The sequence below is a fragment of the Rhyacophila brunnea genome, unplaced genomic scaffold, assembly GCF_057557595.1.
Source record: "Rhyacophila brunnea isolate RB1 unplaced genomic scaffold, BYU_Rbru_1.0 scaffold_5, whole genome shotgun sequence".
Classification (NCBI taxonomy): domain Eukaryota; kingdom Metazoa; phylum Arthropoda; class Insecta; order Trichoptera; family Rhyacophilidae; genus Rhyacophila; species Rhyacophila brunnea.
In genome coordinates this window covers 11,363,231-11,386,587 of record NW_028233170.1, presented here as the reverse complement: position 1 = coordinate 11,386,587, position 23,357 = coordinate 11,363,231, and the positions used below count along the sequence as shown (strand labels likewise).

Sequence of the window (23,357 nt, the reverse complement as noted above, 5' to 3'; positions counted from 1 at the left end):
AATTATGTAAACTGTCAAATCGGCTAATATACTATAAACTATAATAAAAGGCCGCAATAAAATTAATACCTCCATAATCACTTCGTAGTTGTGTAAACTCTCACTTAATGTCTGAAAAGGCATCGTATTAATTAAAATATAACACGATTTATTTCAGATTATCTAATAAAAAATATCAAGACCGGTTTCTTTATTAGCTCAAGGGGAGTAATACTATTAAACCTGCTAATGTGCTAATAATAGGTTTAAAAAAAGAGCTAAAAGAGATGTGTAAATTTAGGACATTATTCTGAACCGTTTATTAGTATTTTATGATGATATGAAATCTCCTATATTTTATATAGGTAATAAATAAAACGCCATTGTCATGTAAAATGTGCAAGATAATAATTAGAGTTTTCTATATATTTCCGGGATGGCCGTGCGGCTTAAGCATCGGTTTATAAAGTCGTGGGTCCTAGGTTCGAATCCTGGGTCTGGCAAATACACATATTGTTTTTTTAATTTGTGTTTGGGGTCACAGTATGGACCTAATAGGTTGAGCAAGTGGCTACCATTTATTTCTCGTAAAAAAATCTGTTAATACAACCTCCACTCTGTAGTGGCCCATATGATCCTTTGAGGGTCGAATATGGTGAAGTAAGTAATATATTTCACTTTGGTTATCGCTATATCGTTTTCGGATGGTGAGGACTTTGCATGAGAAAGCTATCAATATCTTTGAATTACAGAATTAATAGTAACTATATTTATAAAACGCATTACAAACGTAACCTTTAAAAATATTCTCAACGTTAAGTATCTATTTATTTATATAGCTTTTTTAGTGTAAATATTATTAAATGGTAGGTAGGTATGTCTGATGTCTATCATGATAAACAATCACCTACAATGTCAACGAATAATGGCTTTTCTTAGAGCAATCAAAGTTTACAGTACCTATCGATAAAATATTTAATATTTATATCACAGGTTCAGAAAGTCTGCCTTAAAAGCAGTTTGATGAGAGCTATCAAGCTAATAACAATGTTTATGTCGATACTATTAGCTATAGCTAATAATAGTCTGTGTAATAATATGAGTATACCAACTAGTTCGTATGCAAATCAGCATATTATTTGAGCCATACTATACTGACTAAGGTAGTAGTTATATTTTTATTCTTTTTGTGAAATAAAGTTTATAAGTATTGACTCGAATATGTATCTCTGTCATATTTTGGATAGTAAGTATATAGAGATGAAGAAATTTAAGACAAATTTGTTTAGTGATTAACGCATAAATGTAGTGACTTCCATTGGGGACAGGCAAGCCATGTGATATTTAGTGCCTGCAAATTAAGGAAGGTACCTATGTACATAATACATTTTTTTAACATAGAAATAGATTCTGTGAAGACGAGATTTATCAATTAACTTGTTGAGTGCGCACACCGCGCTTGGCCCAAGGCCATTAAATGTCATTAGGATGTTATCGAAATGGGGTAATTAAGGGATTATTAGTAGGTCAGCAGTCATGTATTAAAATAAGTAACACAATTAAGTAGGGAAATAATTTTATATGTGTGAATGTATAGATAGATATCATTATGATACGTCATGTCATTTCTATTATAATGATACAAGAAACATTAATTCTACCACATAATAATATGTAAAATTAATTGTTGTATTTGAATAATTAATATCTATTAAGTTAATCATCTAGTATAATAAATTTTTAATCAAACTAATATGTGTTGATCATGCTGATTCTTATTAAATTTTGCCAATAATTATTATTTTTGATAATATAATACTACAATTTTTTTCGTGTGTTGATTTATCTTTTTAATTATAAAAATATGCAAATTGTTTGCGTTAGAAAAAATATGTGCCTATAATTTATATGAGACTATAAAAAATTCTTCGATTGTTCATGTGGGCGTATATAATAATGTTTATCAATTGAATTTTATGTGAGTATTTTTCAATGTTTTGTCTTAAAAAAACACCCACAATCGTTCTTATACCGATTCGAATAATTAGCCAATTTCCCATCAGAGATTCGTATCATACTCTTAATACGGTATATTTTTAAATATACTCAGACATACAATTTAAATTTTGAGAAAGTGTGTATAAAAATCCTCAAAAAAAAATGTTTCACGGTTGTTTTTTGTCATAATAGATTTTTGGGTTTTCACCGTGTGTACTTCTTCCTTCTTTCCTCGACGTTTTGGGCTCGTTGCAGAGGCCACTATCCAGTAGCGCACCCAGGGGGGGGGGGGCAGGGGGCCTTGGCCCCCCCCAAAATATGAAAATCATCAGAATGATTTTACATATTGAAATCGAAAGCCAATAAACTATACCTTGGGCTTAGACAAACAACACGGCAAAAAATTATTTGTAATTCTCCGGCACCCTTTTTAGTAATATTTCTTAGATTTTAATTTCTAATACAAAAATTTCGAAACACTAATGTCAGGTTTTTTTAGAAACCCGTTCCCTAATGAAATTCTCGGTGTCCACCCGAATTCCGGAGTGGTATTCCGGTGGTGGTGGTGGTCATGGCTGGGGAGGGTTGACAGGGGTCTAGCCTGGGGGCCCGGCGTGTCGGGTTGACCAGATAAGTGAGATAAACACATTTCATAAATTAGCTTTAATAGTAAAAAAAAGTCGCCATAAACATTTTAATTTATATAAATGTCCAATATATTTTCTGATTATTATGTGTCGGCAGCTCCATTATTAAAGTAGATGACGTACTGAAAATCGCCAATAATTCACTGTATAAGTACCCTTAATTTGAACTAAAACACAATTTGAAAAACGTTAATGTAGTGTTTCACACTGCCTTTAATCTAAGCGGTGGATAGGGGGCCCGTCAAATACCCTAGCCCAGTGGTCGGCAAACTCATTAGTCAATAGAGCCACATATCAACAGTACAACGATTGAGATTTCTTTTGAGAGCCAAATTTCTTAAACTTAAATTATATACGTAGGTAGTTTAGTTAAAGTCCTAATTAAATTATAGGTAGGTACACTGAATAAAACTGAATATCATACGTAATAATGATCTTATTTATTAATAAAAATTAAATTGTAAGTAAGGTATCCATAAAATTGAATCATGACAATGACTGACAAGCTCAATGTGAATAATGGCCTTGCACCTCCTTGTAAAGTTTGGGTAAGTCAGGTTCGTATGTTGTTGATTTAATTTTAAACACGATTCCAGGTTCTCATCAATAAATCGATTTCTCAATTTACTCTTGATTTCCTCTCTTGGAAATCTTTTTACTAACCACAAAACTTGCAATATTAACATTGTTGAAAGATTTTATTCAGTACCTAATTAAATACAGAACTTTATTTTTCTTGACTCTTCTCCTCAGCTGCTTTCTTCCTTGCATCATTGACAGAATATTTAGCGCAAAATTACGAGTTTTTAGTTGTAGTATCTCTCTAAATTTGAATGCGTCAATTTTTCCCGACACATAAATACAGGTCTGGAAGCCATTTAAGTTTTGAATAAACGCGAAGTCTCGGTCTATTCAACATTGTATTTACGGTTATCCTCTTCCATTTTCTTTGCTGCTTCTTTGTAGCCATGTCAAATATGACAGAGAGCATATGTGGCAGAGCCGCACTCAAGGGGCCAAAGAGCCGCAGTTTGCCGACCACTGCCCTAGCCTGAGGGCCCGTTTCAGGATGTGGGAGCCATGGTGTAGGTACACCGAGTGCAATAGACAAAAGACCGATAAACGAGATATAAGGCTGTGTTGTATTGAGTAGGTTGTGTATAATTTAAAGGCAATAATACTTTTTGTGTCCATTTTCAATTAATATGTTAGAACCTCAATATTAAAAAACCAAAAATCTGCAACATTCTGCGAAAAGAACGACTACACCCACTACGGTGGTGGTGTAAATCAAAGGAACATTTTTTTCGGTGGAATTCGGAATAAATATTGTATTGTTGTTTTAATTTAATAAAACGTATTTTTTTTTTTAGTACTTATTCCACTTTTATTAAATAGATTAGGACCGGTTTCGTCCGCCTCTGAGGGACATTTTCAAGTAGTTGAAAATGTCCCTATGTATATCGCCATGTATTGTGAAAATATCTAAAAATATTTATATGAAGAAGAAAAAGAGCCTATGGGACTAATTTACATTCTCCTCCTTGGGCCCCCCCCCAATAATAATTCCTGGGTTCGCCACTGCCACTATCAAATAAGAAACGTCGAGGGAAGAAAGAAAAAGTACACACGGGTGGAAACCCAAAAATCTATTATGATGATAACCAAGAATCAAATACAAAACAAGAATTATACCATTTGTCATGTTCAAAGACCACTGGGCTCATTCAAGCGGTACGTGCCGCATGGAATCTTCAGACCCATCAATGACACACACTCAGGGTGAAGTTAGAAATATAACAACAAGCTTTGTGCGTTGTAAGAGAACCCTTCGCATCTTACAGTTCATCAAATTGGCGTTCCTTTAGCACACCACAGTAGTACTCACACGTTTCTGACTGCATTTTCCATACTGTTTGTATGGGATGTTTAAACACTCTGCGTAACCTACGTGGAGCGCACATGATTCGTTGTTTGCCGGTACTGTCGACATCTGCTCTTACCACACACACTACTTTACCGCACCTCGTTTCTGAGACTGTTGACCCATATCGTCCGTCATGTACCCCGAATACATTCCTCGTTTGCAGTCTCACATACTAGTCACTGCGATTTGTCGTGCCCACAAATGGTTACGTGCGCGCCAATTATGCACAAAGTAGCAATAAAACCAACTTTAGGAATACCGAAAAGCGAAACAGTTGTCCGCGCACAAGATGGAGCGATAATGTCAAGTCAAATAAAATTGTAATAACTTATTAGTATTATAACAAATTAGAGTAAAGCGGCATTGGAGAGACTTAGAGGTGAATGCTGAATGAGACCAAAGCTCGCATCGGAATGTAGTAAAAGTATTAACATAATATGTGTAATGTTGAATAATATGAATGTATCACATTAATGAATTAAAATACCTTTATCAATCAATTAATTTATTCAATCACAAGATTTAAGAATGCCGCATTTGTTATATATTATTGAACATTATTGATAAATCAGAAAACTTCAGAAACATATTTTTTAAAGACATTTTCTGACTTGAACCCGTATCGATCGTATTTCTCCATTTAGGAATCAAAATAAATTTATAAAAGATAGTCATCAGTATGAAGGAATTTTTGACATAGTAGCTCTTACACATAGTTTTTAAGAAATATTGACGTAATTAGTATTGCACTGGTTGCTTAGTTATTAAATCACAATATCCGGAATACGATGAGTACAGGTTCAATTCCAGCTCGCTACAAATATGTTATCTAAAAGTGACGTTTCCAAAGAATTCCAAATTATTTTGAGGATTAAAATACATAAAAAATAGAACATCAAAACATTGTCGTGTCAAAGAATTTAAGTCCTTCGCTTCATCAAAATAATCATCTGTTCTGTTATAAATATCGTATACATACTGTTGTTATATTTTTAAAATCATTAAAATGTACCATTGATACGTTATAACTGATTCAAAATCCAACCCAACGCATGCCTTCCATACCTCTCAATGATCGCATTCCCAAGCGTAACTTTTTCAACTCCGAAATGAGTTATCTTCAACTTTGGTAAGAAGCAAGCAGTCATCTCGGAGTGATATCTCAGAACACCTATAGTTCCTGCTAAAAACCGATTAATCATTCCACTTCAAGAAGTACTATCATACAACGGCAGATATTTTGTGAATTTCTTAATCAATATTCTTCGGCTTATTTTAACTTTGTACTCGTCATAATAATAATATACTCACTCAACAGTCATGCATTGGTTCAGAAATAATCAATTAAAATCTATCACATTATATATTGTCCGGCAACTTCATCTTGGCTACGTGGCAAATCTGTGAACTACAATCCCCTCCAGTACAGCTAATCGAACTTCCGGTTTCAAATTAGGAACGCCCCCAAATTATTCATTACATTTTTGACACTTCGTATTGGGCGCATCTATCAATTTACGTAATTTGAAGCTTTTTATATTCAAAAGATGTCTAAAACAATACGAAATGATGTTCGTAATATTATCAGTAAACTTTTGATTTATTGCGAAGAAGAAAAAGAGTCGTATTTAAAAGGCGAGCCTATACAATACTTTAAACAAGCCCATTTTACGGGTTCCTGTCATGTCAGGTATGTCAAAATTCAGTGTTGCAATCCTAGAAATATTTCCCCAAATACTGGAAATTATGTTTGTATTTTATAAAGTTATGTAAATCGTAATCTATTTTATTATCATTTTAGACGTATAATTAAGTATAAATGATCATTAGTTAGTTCATGAATTATCCTTGTATTTTTAAACCGATAAGTAGGTATATATTGTTTTAAAATTTATGTAAGATGGATATAATTTAATTTATAGAAAATTATTTTCACAGTATGTGTTTCTACAACAATTTTAGTAAAAATACGATATAAAGACATCATTTGTAAATTATAAAACATGTGATTGGGTCATCAATATAATATTGAATATGTTATATCTTTCACTTCTACTTATTTAGTCATAATTTGTGTGCTAGTTATTTCATTAATAAATACCTGCAGCAATATTATCAGTTAATGTGGGTTCAATGATACATTTCCTTCCAAATTCAATAATTACGCTGTATTAATTAAATTAATATAATAGTAATAATTAAGAGGTGAAATTATTTGAAAAAAAATTTCTATTGATATTTATTGAACAATAATTAGACTTATAAATTAATGTACTTAAAATGTACTAAAACTAAAATGTATTAAAAAAATGTACTAAAACTTAAAACCTTATTTCGCGGATATGTTTTCTCAAAAAATGACAACACTGAGAAATATTCTAAATGCGACAAGGGCGACTTCCTGTTGTCGCCTAAATAATGTTGTCGGACAGTAGGTACCTATATCGCTATTAATGTGCTTGAGAGAGGGTCCATTTTTTGGGCCCCGCATCAGTTGAAATACGACCTTACGATGAAGGGAGTTCAAAAGTATAATGTCACAATTCACAAGCGCCAACACTAGAGTCTACCTTCTATAAGCTGGCATGCGGTTTCTCCCCCCCCCCCACTTCAGCATTCAGCACTGCATTCCCTCCCATTGAAAACTTGCAACAGTCGAACGCGATGGCACAATGCTTTCCGTCCGCGAACGACGTGACGTGAACGCCGGCTTATAGAATACAGTTTCTACATTTTAAAGACTTATTGCCTTGCACTAGAGCGCGTGATTTCTTAACTTTTTTCAGTTCTTGAGATTCTAAAAGTATTGAAATCAAGAATATTTGTTTTCTCGAGAAATCGATGATATTTTTGACTTCGCGGGATTTTCGAGAACGATCAAAGTCGAGACCTTTTCTTTTACCGGAAAATTTAATTAAATTTCGTTCTGAATTTGAGGTTAGCTTTATTGTTCTTTACCGAGAAATCAAATTTTCTTTGGCAGCTTATCTTAGTGACTGTTTCACGAGAACGTCATTGATGATTTCTCGATTACAACCTCTACCTTGCACTCTCTCACCTTCAGGTGTCACGACTAATCACTGTGCAAAAAATATAAAGAAAACTCTTCATCATTTTCGTAGGTATTAATTGAGATTCCACTATCCATTCATATGTGGTGAGACGTGAATAATTATAAACAACTCAATATTTTAAAAAGGGTACATAACAATATAAATATTGAATAATAATATGTTTACTAATCGAGTCGATTTCAGTTAGGTATTTGGGATAATATAGCCCATCAGAGAAACTTTGTGTGTATGGTTCATTTATATACGAGAAGTGCGTGCCATAAGCACTCCCACGCGAAATACTATTTAATCCTTTAATTCGTTTATTGGCTGTTTGTACCAATTCACGAGAACTTGCGGATACAAAATAATAACGTCCATCAAAGTAAACCTGCCAATTCGATGACATCATTGTAAATTTAGTATTTTATAACGATATGACTGATTGTATGATTTTTCCAACAATACTTGAGCTATAAACTAAGCTCTCATAGATACATAGATACTAAACTAATTCCATAGTGGCTATTAATCATGCTTTGCAATAAAAAATGAGTTCAATATACTCGCAACACTCGATCAATCGGTCAAAACTTTATTGTATTTATAATATATCTATTTAATTTTGCAAGGTATTTTTTTAAATTTAATAAATAATTATCGAATTTAAGTACCTATGTCGAATCTAAAGAGTGTTTTATTTACTATATAATCCAATATAGGTAACGTTTTTCTGTCAAATTTGTAAGTTGAGTTTTTCTCTCACGCTCAATTTTCGGCGATTTCCCGTAGGTCCCCGTAGAACACATATTATGCTGATGCGGTGATTTTATACAATATATTTGGGGGCGTTCCGTAATTCCAAACATGGGAATCATTCCATATAATGTTCTTTAAAAAACATCTTCGTGGACGGTTTTAAAGAGGAATGTAAAAAGAAGCACGCTAATCATCGAGAAAATGGAATATAAACATTGAATTATATTAATAATACTAACGACCGAAGGTACATACTTGTTGGAATTTGAATTTAAATCCATTAGAATTGTTGTAAAGGTAGGTATACAATTTATTTAATTCGTCAGAGATTTGGTCGATTTTCCTTAGTTTAACAATTTACATATAGTTTTTCACGTTCGTTATTATCTTTTCAGATAATGCAGCAAAATGAAATCGTTTGAACTAAGTATAAGTTGAAGGATTCATTAATTATTGAATTTACATGTACGTGGTAGAACTACATTATAACATTTCAAGGATTCGTTTTGTGTTTCCCAGAACGTTTTTGTTATGGTTGGATTAGTAGCTATATAACAATAAATAAGTAGTTTACCTGTTTTAACGTTGTATTATAATGTAAATATTATTTTATGATTGCTCATCTAAATATTTTAAATTCTGTAATTGTGTAAAAAACTTCATTTATGCTTATAACCCCAATACATTGTGTTGTGATTTCAGTGCATTTCTGACAAATAAATCTCAAAGTACATAAGTGTGCAAGTACTCACTACAAAGTGAAATTAATTGCAAGTTAATTAATAATTAGCTTTAGTAGGTAACCTTTTATTATGTCTGGGTGTTCTTCGGCGTCATTCTACAGAACCAATTGTAAGAAATATCTGCGGTTTACCTTTTTCCAAATCAAGAGTTCTGTCGTTCGTGTTAGGGATGTTTTTTGGTGGACCTCAAAATAGAGGTTAAGTTTAGTGATAAAGAATAATATTGTATTGTAATATTATTTACTATTCAGTTTTCACCTTTTTCGAACAGGTCTACATTGTATAGGTTGATAATACCAATATAGGTTATGATCATTTTGGCGCCAATCCTGGGCACCATTATGTTTAAATGGCTAATGAAAAAGTCCGTTAATACATCTCCGTATTTATTATCATCAATAAATTAAATAAATCATTAAATATAGTATAGATGCGTGTGATGGTGAGCTGCCATGTTTTTAAGATACCTACTGGCTTTTTAAATCGAATTAAACATAATAAACTCATGTTAAATTATTATAGCAATCGCCACGATGACCTTTTATACTCAACTGACCTTGACAAAGCTATTCATTAAAAATCGCCATTTTATTTCAGGAAATACTTAACATTTGTATCTGTTTTGATCGTTTTTTTATGAATTCTAGCTAATCGACTGTCATCGGTTAAAAATACATAATAATACATTCACATCTTCTACCTACGTTCTAAAAACAATAGAATGCAATCATAGATCGTGCAAAAGATATAATCCGTTTTCAGATATTCATTTCACTATTCAAAAAAAACAAATGTTACGCGGAAAACGTCATATGGGTGTCCAATAAAAAAAAAAGGTTTTCATTTGAATTTACTACTTCCCCATGAACTGGAATAGCCGCATTTGATAATTAATTCTAATTTATTAAATATACAATAATTTAATTAATTAAGTAAGTATACTTAACACTAAAAATAATTATTTGTAATATTCCAAAATTTTAAACACAGCTGTTTTAACGTTTTGCGAATGAACGGATAACACACCACTACTGTTTGCGATGTTTTGTTATTATTCATCCAAATATGAATATAGCTGCTATCTATGCGCAATAATTTATGCGATGTGTACTTTCAGTTATAGGTACTCGTATTTACATATGGGTTTTTCTCTAATTGATTTAATTGTACTTTTTATTCTAAATGTCATGTTGTGAACGTCCTGAATTAATAATTTGTTATGTGCTCAACGTGTCTTTTTTTTAAATAAATAAATAAATATGTCATTACATTAGCTTTGTGGCGTGAATGCTCTGATTCCCGTACAAGTCAAACATACTATGCATGTTTGAAATGGTTAAGGTAAGTAGTAGACAATGATACAAAAATATAGCAAGTTTCAGGGTTAAATAATCTTGGAAATATAATGTGTACAGTTAATAGTTTATGGTATTCACCGATTAGTGGATTGAAAATAACATATATAGACGGTAAATGTGTGATACCTACCTACATGACACATACGTGTGACAAGAATCTGCAATACGAAATGACCTGCAGCAAATTCTAGCAATAGTGCCTTTTCATCGTCACTTGCAGATATTCATGGCCCGTCTTCCATATAAGGTTTTCTTCAACATCTCTAAGGTTCTGACAACGTTTTCCATCCGCGATGAAATAGAAAGAAAACATGGGCATTGATAATATTGTATTAGAAATTTTTAAATATTAAAAAAAACGATTGTAAACGCTTTTGATACAACTTTTCTAGAATTTTTATTTGTTCACAGACATTTTATTATGTATCTTGGTCTAGACAAGGCATAATACATTCTTGATAATTTAATTAATTTAATTTTAAACCAGTTTCTAATTTATTTCATTATTTTATTATTAGAATATACTAGGATGCACAATATTATATTCATTTTATTATATTATATACCATGCTATATTTAAATATAATATTATATATATATATTATAACATTATGTTTGCTCATAACACCGAGGCACCAACTCCTACTAACGATGATGTCTTCAAGAACAGGTGTTCACTTACAAATTTAATATCCACTACCAATTTAGAATATTATATGAGTTTATTTCCATAAAATCTTTGGTAGGTCAGTTTACAGCTGATGACTTCATCAAATATATTCGTGCTTAATAGCTATCTGTCACTTTCTCAGCTGTTGAAATATTATATTTATATATTATTTAAGATAAAGATTATGAGAAAAGTGCCACTTATATCAATAATAATATTTTTTTAAATTTGGTTAAAAATCACATTGAAATTGTCTGCTCGCATGCCAGTCAGTGATGTAGAGTGGTTATGGAATTAGTTATTTTCATCAATATTTTTATTACCTTAAGTAAGTAGATACATTGCGACTAGTTTCGATCTTAACATGTTTTTAATTAAAATATAATGACTTCATAAGAAACGAACCGCTTTGATAGAGCATTCTTACATTCCCCGTGGTATTCAACACCCAACCAAATCAGTTTTGGCCATCCAGATTTTCTCTTGAGGATGCATAGATAATCCGTTTTGCTGGACTCCTCCAACCTTACAATAGTGGCATTTTTTTAGGTAAACATTTCGAAGTAACCTGTTGCTCTTTCATTATTGTAGACTTATCGTAATCATCATGAAACTTGGTGTTCGGCGGAAACTGTAAAAAATCTAAACATCGCTCAAAACTCAATGTCGGACGGGAAATCAGGGCTGTGTTTTGATTCCAATGTTATAAATTAATTGTGTACCTAGTGGAGAAAAACCTTATGAAATAAGAGGATCGTGAAACCAAATAATTTTAAAAACACTGTTAAATTAAGTTGGTATGTACATTAGCATTATGTGATTGATAAGATTTTAAAAATTAGGTCGCATGTATATTAATTATTAATACATAATTTGTTTCACTATTGACTATAGAATGTCACTTAATAATATTAGTAGTTTTGAAACAAAGTTTTATTGGTTAATTCTACTTTATCTGAGTTATTTATATTGACAGCTGCTGTTTCGGTCTATAAACCCATTTTCACAACTGTATTAACTATTATAACTGACCGTTCCGAAGATGAATTTATAGTCTGAAACAGCTCTAAACAAATAATTCATAAAAATAGATTTAACAAAAAAACCTTCATAACCATAATAATGGAGTTCTACTAATTAATAATCTTAGGTTTTTAAAAACTTTTTGTATTTGCATAGGTACTCATATCTATCTACATTACGGACGCCAGTTTTCAAAAGTGGAACTCGTTTACGACAGTTGGTATTTTTATTATTTTATAAATCCAGCCTATGAATTATTACGAGATTATGACGAGGCTTGATTTTTTTTTTAAATAAATTATTCAAAAATTTCTAATGAATAAATTACCAATTTAAAAATAATATTACAAACAATGGCTATTCATAGAGAAGACAGAGTCATTCAATAGTCCACCAAATATTATGTTACATTTATATCTTTCTTATATTTAAAAAATCTAATAAACGTAAAAAATATAACTAATTGATATACCTACATCCAGTTTGTACGTAGGCACAGAGATGTTTATAATGATACTTTTGATTTTAAATTTTAGAACACGCATTAGGAAACTATTTGTCCAAAAGAAATAATATCATTTTTCATAGACATTTAGATAGAAGGAAAAATATATTCATATATTTGCATAATATATTCTCTATAAGGCCAGCGCCTTACACACTGCACCACGAGAGCACGGGAGGTACTGTAACCTCCTCACATTTTGAGTATCTTCCACTAGGTAGTCAATAAGCGTGATTTCAGTTGAATAGCAATAAACAAATACCACATGGTTTGCAACCAGCCCACGATGTCCGAGCGGCTTAAACGTCGGCTTATAGTGTCGTGGGTCCCTGGTTCGAATTATACATCTGGCAAATACACATATTGTTTTTTAATTTGTGTTTGAGTATGGACCTATTAGATTGAGCAAGTGGCTAACATCCATTTCTCGTAAAAAAATATTACGTTAATGCAAACTTACACTCAGTGAATGCCCATATGATCTTATTGGACATGGTCGAAAAAAAATGTATTTAAACACACAGGTTTTACCATTAAAACAATAACATTATTTTTTTACACAACTAGATAGGTAGGTACTAAGGCCTATTTTATCTTACCCCGAAAACAATATCGAGATGACTATTTCTAGGATAAATCACTAAGTACCCAGGATCCATTGTTACATCCTCAAGAGCCGAATAGAATCCCGTGGTTTTTTTTTACATTTTAACCAGTACGAACACCTATAGAATTTTTAAGAAATTTGTACCGAATACAGTACTACCGTAGGTCATGGCCCCCACAAGGGGAGGGCCTGAGAGGGCTCTACCCTGGGGACCCGGGCTCAGGAGGAGCCCGGCGAGGGAGTCGACCAGATAAGTGAGATAAACAGCTCCCCCTTATGCGGGCCATGTACAGTATCTACTGTTTATTGGAAACTAAATTTAATTCGCTTCAATAATAATGATTTTATATTATGCTTTCATAGTAATAACTGTCATATCACTGTAGTAGGTGTCACAATTATAGTGTATTATACCTAAATGTCACAACATTATTTTTAAGCGATTAGAGATCTAATCAAGTTATCGGCATTACAGCGATAAAAAATAACTTTTTCAATAGCCCGTAAACGTAACTGTAGATACATGTTTTTATTACAACAAATCTATGTATGTACTAGTTAGTAATAATATTTAAAAAAAAATTAAAAAAGATTTATCTAAGTTGTTCGCAGTGATAAAATAAAACTAGACGTGTACACGCAACGCGTAATACCTATTTACATATATATATTAATTATAATATATCATCATCCGATGATGAACTACTTTGCTGAATGAAAAACGATCCTCATTAATGCCACTCAAATCGAGCAGGTCAACAACTATGTATATCTCTACATAACCATGATTCTTCTTCCTGATGATTTGGACGCCGGGCAGCCTCCCCACTCATGTTTGGCTTCAACCTTCTCGGCATTTAGCACACGTCAGTACGCACGACATTTTGTAAATGGAAAACACTAGGCATTATCTACTTGATCCGTTCATTTGGAGGTAGCTCTTCCCTTTCGAATTGGTCAAATACATTATGAAAAATGATTTATATTTCTCAGAAGTGTTGTCAAATTATGTTAAATCAAAAAAATAATATTACATTCTTAAATCTTGTGAATTATTCGTTGAATGAAAAAATAGTTTATCAGTTAAAGTTAGGTACTTACTAATAAAAAATACAGCCCACTCTCAATCGCAACAAAAATAAAAATAAACATATTTTTATGTCACAGTTTATTTTACCTTCAAAATATTAGAATTGTAAAAAAAATGTATTTTCAAATATCGTCGTCTTTAAATGCCATCTCTTCCATGGAGGTTGAAAATCATCAAATCGATCCTCACCTTTGAGATTACTGACCGAAACAACAAAACTGCCTGTAAGAATATTTTTGACTGATAACTTTGCTTGAAGTTCTCTCCTGTATTATTAGTTATAGGAAATGGTATATTTCACTAAGCATCACGTATCAAAAATACTTTATATAAAATTAATATGTAGTTTTAATCGCTTTATGGTGTAAAACAGTAAATAGCTACAAGTGCTTTTTCATTCATTCTTTTAAATATATATATTTGAATATATTATAGTTTAATTGAGCATGTTGTCTTAATAATTATTGTGACTCACATTATGGATTCACTTATAAAATAACCGATTACAGAAAATAAAAGTATATATTAGTAACTTTAGAAATAACTAGGAACCGATTAACCCTACAATATAGTAATGTCTTTTTAAATTTCACAAACCTAGTTGTTTAAAATACTTAATCAATCAAAATATTATTGTGTGCTATAATGTATGATAACAATTCTTGTGGTAGTCAAGTTTATAAAATATTATGCTGGTATTTTTTAAGGTCTACGTGTAAGTTGTACATAACAGGACTAATCGATACGTGATTGTTTTTCTTGTACATTTTGGAGTCAAGTTTCAGATCATTTCAATGCATATCGAAACATTATTTCTTCAAACACATACAATATTAATATAATATAATATAAAGTGACACGTCATAAGAGATATTACTTTGTAAAAACTCAATCCTTTTATGGACTCCGTTGTTAATATGGTAATGGAAGTAGATAAATTTGTAAGTATTATCAGTTAATTGAAACAAAATTTACTTAAGTGGCTTTGTAATATACGCGATGCAATACTTTTACATGTGTATAATAACATTTTTCTGGTGTTCTTTTTAGTCATTTTAAAGAGATGCGTAACTATCAATTGCCAGAATGATTAAAATCCATGTTTATGTACATAATAAATTGATTAAACATGTTTTTCGGTATTATTTTTTTGTTGGCTAGCCACGGATGTCTATTCGTACCTTTCATCTTGACAAAGAACATTCCCAAGCAATAATAATCGCATGTTTTGTCACGCATTTCACCAATTTATTTCATTATTGATTCCGTTTCGCCATTCCTGCATTCTGCACAATCGGTGGCGCGCGTTCGGCCTGGAGCCGCGGCCCGGAAGAATGCGATTGTTTGCGGAACTTATCGGACACGGGGGGCGTCGTGACCCCTTCGGCATCTGGAGGAAATCACAGGACGGAGCACCGGCTTTGCATGGGCTCTCTGTCGACGACGTCAAGTGATTCAAGATTCAAGCGAACCAGTCGGGCGATGGGCGCAGGCCGGATTGCACGCGCTCCACTCAGCCTTCGAGCACGACACGCGCGCCGCGGCGCCGCAAAATTAGACGTCGAGTCCGCGAGTTGAATCGACGCCCATAATTAAATACCCCCAATTCAAAATAAGTTCGAAATCCAATTTATTACAGTAACTGTGTGTAAAAATGGTTTATTATATTTTTTTCATACGTTTTAATTTACTTTTGTGTAAACTGTACTAGGCGCCAAAATTTTAACATTCTTTAAGTGATAATACTCATTTGGTGTGCAAATATTGTCGATCAAGATAGCAACATAAGGATATCAGTGTTTTCTTTGTGAATTGTGTACATAAATTATGGTTCACTTGTATCACTTTAAAAATGCGTGTGTCTATTTTTGGATATTAAAAATATGTACCTACCTACTTACAAATAGCAATTTTATGCATAAATAATAAATAAAACTTATTAGTATTTAAACATTTTCAATTAAAAGTTAAACAATAACATGTTTCCAATTAACATTGCAAAATAAGAATTGAGATATTTTTTTTTAATTTAACCTAGCATACTGAAGCATAATAGTCGTTTAAATATAATACCTACTGGTAAACTACTAAAATTTAAGTACATTACTATAAAACAATGTACTAATAACCGTTTAAAACTATCATAAAGTCAGTTAAATTTAACTGAATTGTAATTGTAATGTGGGCAAACGACATTATTTTAAAATGAAAGCTCAATATGTCACTGTTATCGTCTGTTTGATTGAGTGAACCAGATCACAGATATCAAAACCGTTTTCATTTTCTACTACTGGATTACATACAACACGTGGGCATTACGTACTTATTCATTTAAAACTTATACAATACGTGGGTGGATTTAAAAAAATGCTACCAAAAGAATTAATACATTTAAATCACCGCCGAAGGTTTGTCGATGCCGAAACCAGTATTTTTACATTATTAATAATCTTGTATTTTTCAAACGTTGTTTTTCGAGCGTTTTATCATCAGACGCAAGTTGAATGTATAATGAAATAGAGAAGCGTTCCTTATGTCATTTACTTACTCGACTTTTAGCACTGTTGCTATGCTTTATTTAAAAAAAAATTAAGTAAATATTTTTCTTACTTTATATTTGCACAACTATTAGCAAGTTTATCTTACAGAGTAAGAGTTATTTATTTTATAAGGGCAAATTTAACGTAATGGCTAATAACTACCAATAGAATAGTTACATATATATATATATATGATATAATAAATATACATATTATCCTGTAGGAGTTATTATAATCAGCTGTACTTTATATTAAGTCAAAAATATTTCTAAAATTATCAACACTTTTAACTAGGTGTTTAAAACAATTTTTTTCTACAAATAAATATTGATGTTACACATTAGTGACAAATGGTGTATTTGTTAATGAGTATTTTTTTTCTTAAATACATTAATTTTGTTCTGAAATTTGTCAGGATATAAGATGGGTTAAAGATAGCAGTTAAAATCATTTGTATTATGAAATGGCGATGAAACGTACGAGTTTAAAGCACAGTGATAATAAAAACAATCAGAGACCGACATGGAAGGGCTTCGCCCTCCGCCTGTCTGCCCTGGCGATGCTACTCGCGACGGGGTGGCTAATGTTCTCCGAAACATCAAAAGCAGTCCAGCCCCCTGTCAAAGAAGTCCCAATCGACGCGACCTCGTCACAACACAAGCGACCCAACGAAAGAGGCGACCTCCCGAGCGATAGTCGACCCCGACATCCAAAAGAGGACGCGGCTACCCGAGAGTACGATCAAATTGAACGTGGGGAAGAGCGATTACATTATATTCCCGAATACAGATCGCGTGCAAGCGATAACATTGATAATTACAACCGACCATCAGACGAAATTAAAATCTCAATCAATGCTGAAGACGGGTTATCGTCAGATACCCGATTCGACGAATCGCCTGACTTACTTCCTGGGTTAAATTACTATGACATAAACCGTGATGAAAATACAGACGGAACTTTAGATTACGAAGATGCCACTGAAGTAAATCAAAATTATCCGAATATCGACGAAGATTTACGATTTGACAGTTCGCCTTTAAAAACAATGAAAAAACTTCACGCATTAGCTAGAAATCGACGTGATGCTGGACGTGAACGAAGATTACGCCACCAACATGGACCACCATTAAAATATATAAACTATATTAATAACAAGAAAAGTAATAAAAATCACAAAAGACATAGAAAACGTACACGAAAGCCTGAAATAAAAATAAACTCAAACAGTGCAGTTCCCAGTGATAGGATAAAAAGGTATTCATACGTGGATTCTACTGGCATTATTCGTTACTCTTATTATCCTCTGGATTGCTGTGATTATCCTCCGCCTGCATGTAACTATCCTCCGCAAGTATATTTTCCAAGAGTTCGCCCATCGTATGGCCCCTGGAGTAAAAACTGGGTTGGACTTAAACACGGTAAGAATATTCAAATGTAAGATGTATTAATAATTATTTTCCTGTTATAGCAATCATATTAAATTGTTTTACAATCTTGCGTATAATATTGGAGGGTAGCCATATGTTATTCTCCTGCTGTTTTTGAATGGAATTATAATTAGCTTTACAGTTTGATTTGTTTTTATTTTTAATAAGCATGCTACAGAGATAAACTTTATGTCAATTAAATATTTAAAATTTAACCGAACAAGATTAATAATAATTGATATTATCGATTCCCATAATTTTATTTAAATTATGATACACGTCAAGCTAGAAATAATGTTATATATTCCGTTGTTATTAAAAAAAATGTAGTGAATATATTGTTATTTATTTAATAATAATATTTATTAATTTCTCTCAGTGAACCACTAGTGACATTTACAGGGTAGTTAAGTATTAAATAAAATCATTTAAATCAATATTATAGTGTAGGGTTGTTATGCATAAATCTGAGATTATAATGTTTAATCTACTTTGAAGATATATATATAATATTGACTTTAGCTATGAATTAATAGAAACAATATCAACGATGTTTTTAATTTATAAATAAGTATATTATTTGTTTATTTGGGAACTATAAAACCAAAAGCTAAAATGTTCAAATCTAAGTTTACTCATTTAATCGATATATACAATTACGATATAACAGGTTGTGAATGCAAAACATTAATAAATTCATCATAGTATATACGCCATCATCGTATAATCGCTGAATAATCGCATTAATAGTTTTTTTAGTAAGCATAGTCAAGTATTGCTTACCTAATAGTAACATATAAACTGTACATATAAAATCAATATAAATTACTATTTTTATTGTAAGCATGATTATATCCTTGTGACTATTTATATCCTTGCCAAACATGCAAATTAAATTAATTATCAGTGGTGAAGGTTTCGTACTCAACGATTATTTAAATCTTGCCATTTTAATAAAAAATATTTTTTTAATTGTTTTAATACGTTTTGAATAATATCTTCATTATTAAATTTTATATTCTAAAAAAAATCCAATGACATCTGTCTGTAGGACTTGGTCAATCAAACAAAATGTAGCAATTCCACTAATACTTAACGAGGTTATATAACACAATTTTACAAAGGCTACAACTAATTTGGTACATTTTACAGTGTATAAAAACGATTACTTACATATGTATTATAAAAACACAAGCACAACATTTCAAAACCCGAGACTATATTATATACCTATAAAAACCTGACATATTGACAATATTATAATATATTATTCATTATTTTTTTCATGCTAGATCAGATCTGAAATGGTCTCTTCGACAAAACTACCGAGATAGTATAATTTTATAGCCTGACTTCGAATCACGGTTGGAAATTACTTAATATTTCTATTTGAGTGCCTGTTGTTCTTTTTCATGAAATATATTCTATTATAAAAAAATACATATACTTAATAATATATTATTTTTCGATTAGTAAAATACTGAAGATGAACAAAATTTAAATTTATATCGTGTAAATATGTCTGTACTAGGACCTACAACAGGCGCCCTTCGCCACTGGTATTTATTATGGTAAAATAATGTGTATTCATTACTAAGTAGCTGATATTATATCATAATGACATAAATTGTCCACTATTCGAATTTGGAACTAAGCTCGTAGTAAATTAAAACTGAATGGTATATCACATATTAGCAAGTGTCACCCCTCAATAGACGATTTATGTTGGTAAATCTGATATACCTAGACTTTATTTTGGTCACATTTTCGGCATTATAGTATTATTGTTATCTCAATATAATTCGAGATATTATCACGTTTAACTGTGTTATACCACTTCCGGTTGTCCTTCGGTGGGTGACGTGCTTCCGCAAAATCGTCACTGCGAATTTGGTGTGATAAACCCCGCTTCCGTACAGCATCATGCAACAGCTGATGATAAAAAAAACCCTCTGATAACACCGATAACAATGTTTATAGAACCGCCCCTTATCTGCTTGAATACCAAACCAATATAAGGCCAACGAACTAGGTATTTTACTTCGCTAATATAGTAACGTGATACCCGTCTTTATCATTTTGACACAGTTTATAAGTAGGTGTAAGTAAGCATAGGTATATTCAAAATGTTGAGAGTAGCATTAGCAGTGTTGTCAACTCTCATTCACAAAAATATACCAAATAGGGTAAGAAAATAAGCTAGATAAGAGAAATAAATGAATAAAAATTTATTAAAATTAAAAGATGTCTATACCTACACTACATATTTTCTGACTTATACCTACGCTGTGAAAATGGAAACTCTGCCATTCTTGTTCGTGTCCGGAAACTTGTACGTATTCAGTTCGCCGTTTCACACTTCACCGTGAAATGTTGTATCGGAAATAAATGACCATATATTAAAGACCGTCCAACATCTTTGGGTCGTACTGACATAAAATTCATGTCTAAATAAAACACGATTTTTGTCGGTTTACTTACAGGAAGCCAACAGCAAACAAATTTTGAAAGTAGCTGATATACTGGATTCTTTGTTAGGTTACGTTAGGTTAGGAATTTTGCCAAAATCAGCTATGTAAATTGAATTAATGTTCATAGTGAATCTAATAAAATTGGAGACCGTACGGTCATCTCTTTCCGATAAAAAATCTCACGGCAAACTGTCTCACGGTGAAATGTTTTACGTACAATTTACATGTAACCATTCTTGGTAGGTACTAGCAGTATTGACTTATGTGTCCCTGATGATTATTTTAAAAACTCGGTAGCATGCATTGTTTGTTCTATCAAGGTGCAGAACTAACTATGTTTAATCAAATCGCTTCGGATATTGATATATTCCACTTACGTTTACTTACTATAAGTTTGGGTGAACGTTATTTTATAAGTTTTTAATATAGAGTCTACTTATAATTATTTCACTCGGTGTGCTTCCATGTACATTTTTACTCATTTACGCCATGTCGTGAACGCTTTAAATTTGAAATTTGACACTCAATATAGTATGTAAAAAAATGAATTTTCAAAACATCAGAAACATACTAGGTATATTATAGAAAAAAAGTTTGATCGAGTGTAGATATAGTCGATATAGTCTATGTTCTGATCCCATCTCACATCTTGCACTGTACGGATGAGTGCTATTATCATTTAACTGTGTTTGCATGCCAATTAGGTGCCACCGCTTATATTTAAGTTAATGACGATTTAAGAATAGTTCAGTATTTTCTTTAATGAAAAATATTTTTTCCAAAATATTGTATGTCACTGTTTATTTCTTCACATAATAACTAAAACTTGAAATAAAGTCACCATTTTTTTACCGGTCGGTACCACGTACTACTGTGACCAAACATTCATTATGATGAAATTAATATATTATTATTAAATGGTATTGAAATTGTTTAACTGAAGAAAATTCGGAAATGTGCGTACAATTTGTTTGTTTTCAGTGGCACGCGGTGTGTCCAATACTGGCAGTTCAGTGTACCTACCCACGTATCTTGCTGACCACTGATTTAACTTAACAATCCGTCTGTGATGCATACGAGTGAATTCTAATAATTATGCTATCCGAGATATAATTGTTATGGCAGTATTATTAAAATTAGCATTTCCTTCATTAGATATTGAGAATTTAGTAACATCACCATTGCATCGCGACGCCACGGGTGATATTATTATTTCCACGCTATTTTTTTACAATTGTTTATAATCAATTCGTATTACCTCAGAAACAAATAAAAGTCATGTTCAAACAATGGGTCCGTAAATGGTGGCTCGAAAATAAAGTAAAACAATTAAATCGAAATAACAATGGATATTCGATGAAACAAAACAAATTGATAGTCTGAATACAATCGATGATAAAGCTCTAACTAAATGATTCCCATTCAAACTAAAGCTCGATCTGCGTATATGCTCGAAAGTCATGCCCCTTACACAACATTATTGATAATAAATAAGTACAATGATGCTCACAATCTTTAAAATATATTTACAATGCTTAAGAAACAGGGAGTAGCCACCAACACTAACTTTTAATAGTAGGTAGTTATCTTAAAAATAAAAATCTTCACCAACAAAATACCTACTAACTTCGATATCGTATTATTGATTTGAGTCTTATAATAATTTCAATACTTACTTGTCAAAATTTGGAACCGTTTGATAGAATACGTAAGTTATTATATAATACTTATGTGTATATACCTATAAATCAGTGGGTATTTCTTTATCATTTCCATTGTCGTTCGTTGTTGAGGTTTGAGAGTTAACTGATTATTTAAAAAAAAAGTTACATTTTTTTTTCGCTTGAAATTTCATCCGTATATTGATTGAACTTCGACGTAAATTATCAATGTTTGATTAAAAATGTATGTATATAAACAATTGTATATAAAACATACCAACTATAACTCATCATGTCAGAATACATACTCATGTTAACGGCCCACATGCTCAGCGTACGTCAAAATGGAGCTTTTATGCTATTTTCAATGCATGATCCTGGACATTCCTTAAACGTTGTAGATAATCTATTTACATCATTTTTACATCATTATCCTTTATATTTATTTTAAACATTTGATGACTGCATAAAGTATTTTTATTACATAAAATAGTATTCTTTTAAGCCTCTCGCTCTAATGTTTTAGAATATAATCATATTTCAGTACATCCATGTGCAGTGGTGTTAAGATTTTTAAATAAGGCTTCAAAATTATATAAATAGATTATCTACAACGTTTAAGGAATGTCCAGGCTTATGCTCTGAAAATAGCATAAAATCTCCATTTTGACATACATGGCGCACGTGGGCTCTTAATATGGATGAAAGATTTCCAAAACAAGTGAATATAGGTGTTTGCTGTAATTCCTTATTTAAGTATAGAGTGAACAAATGAAATTTTATTAACTTATTTAAAAAATGGTTATAAATGAAAACCATTAGTAAAATTTATGTCAACATTATTATAGTGAAATATTTACAATAAAAATTTATATTGATAATCTCTGTGATCCCAA

The 23,357-nt window shown here is 31.6% G+C and overlaps 1 protein-coding gene across 1 annotated transcript in view; it reads left to right on the top strand.

The window, feature by feature from the left end:
* The first annotated feature begins 15,967 nt into the window (after positions 1 to 15,967).
* Positions 15,968 to 23,357, top strand: part of wb (wing blister) — a 129,541-nt gene continuing 122,151 nt past the window's right edge. The window contains exons 1-2 of the mRNA XM_085955467.1: positions 15,968 to 16,003; positions 17,315 to 18,320. Of these exons, the coding sequence (XP_085811593.1) occupies positions 17,363 to 18,320 (958 nt within the window). The 5' untranslated portion in view covers positions 15,968 to 16,003; positions 17,315 to 17,362. The remainder of the gene's footprint in view (positions 16,004 to 17,314; positions 18,321 to 23,357) is intronic.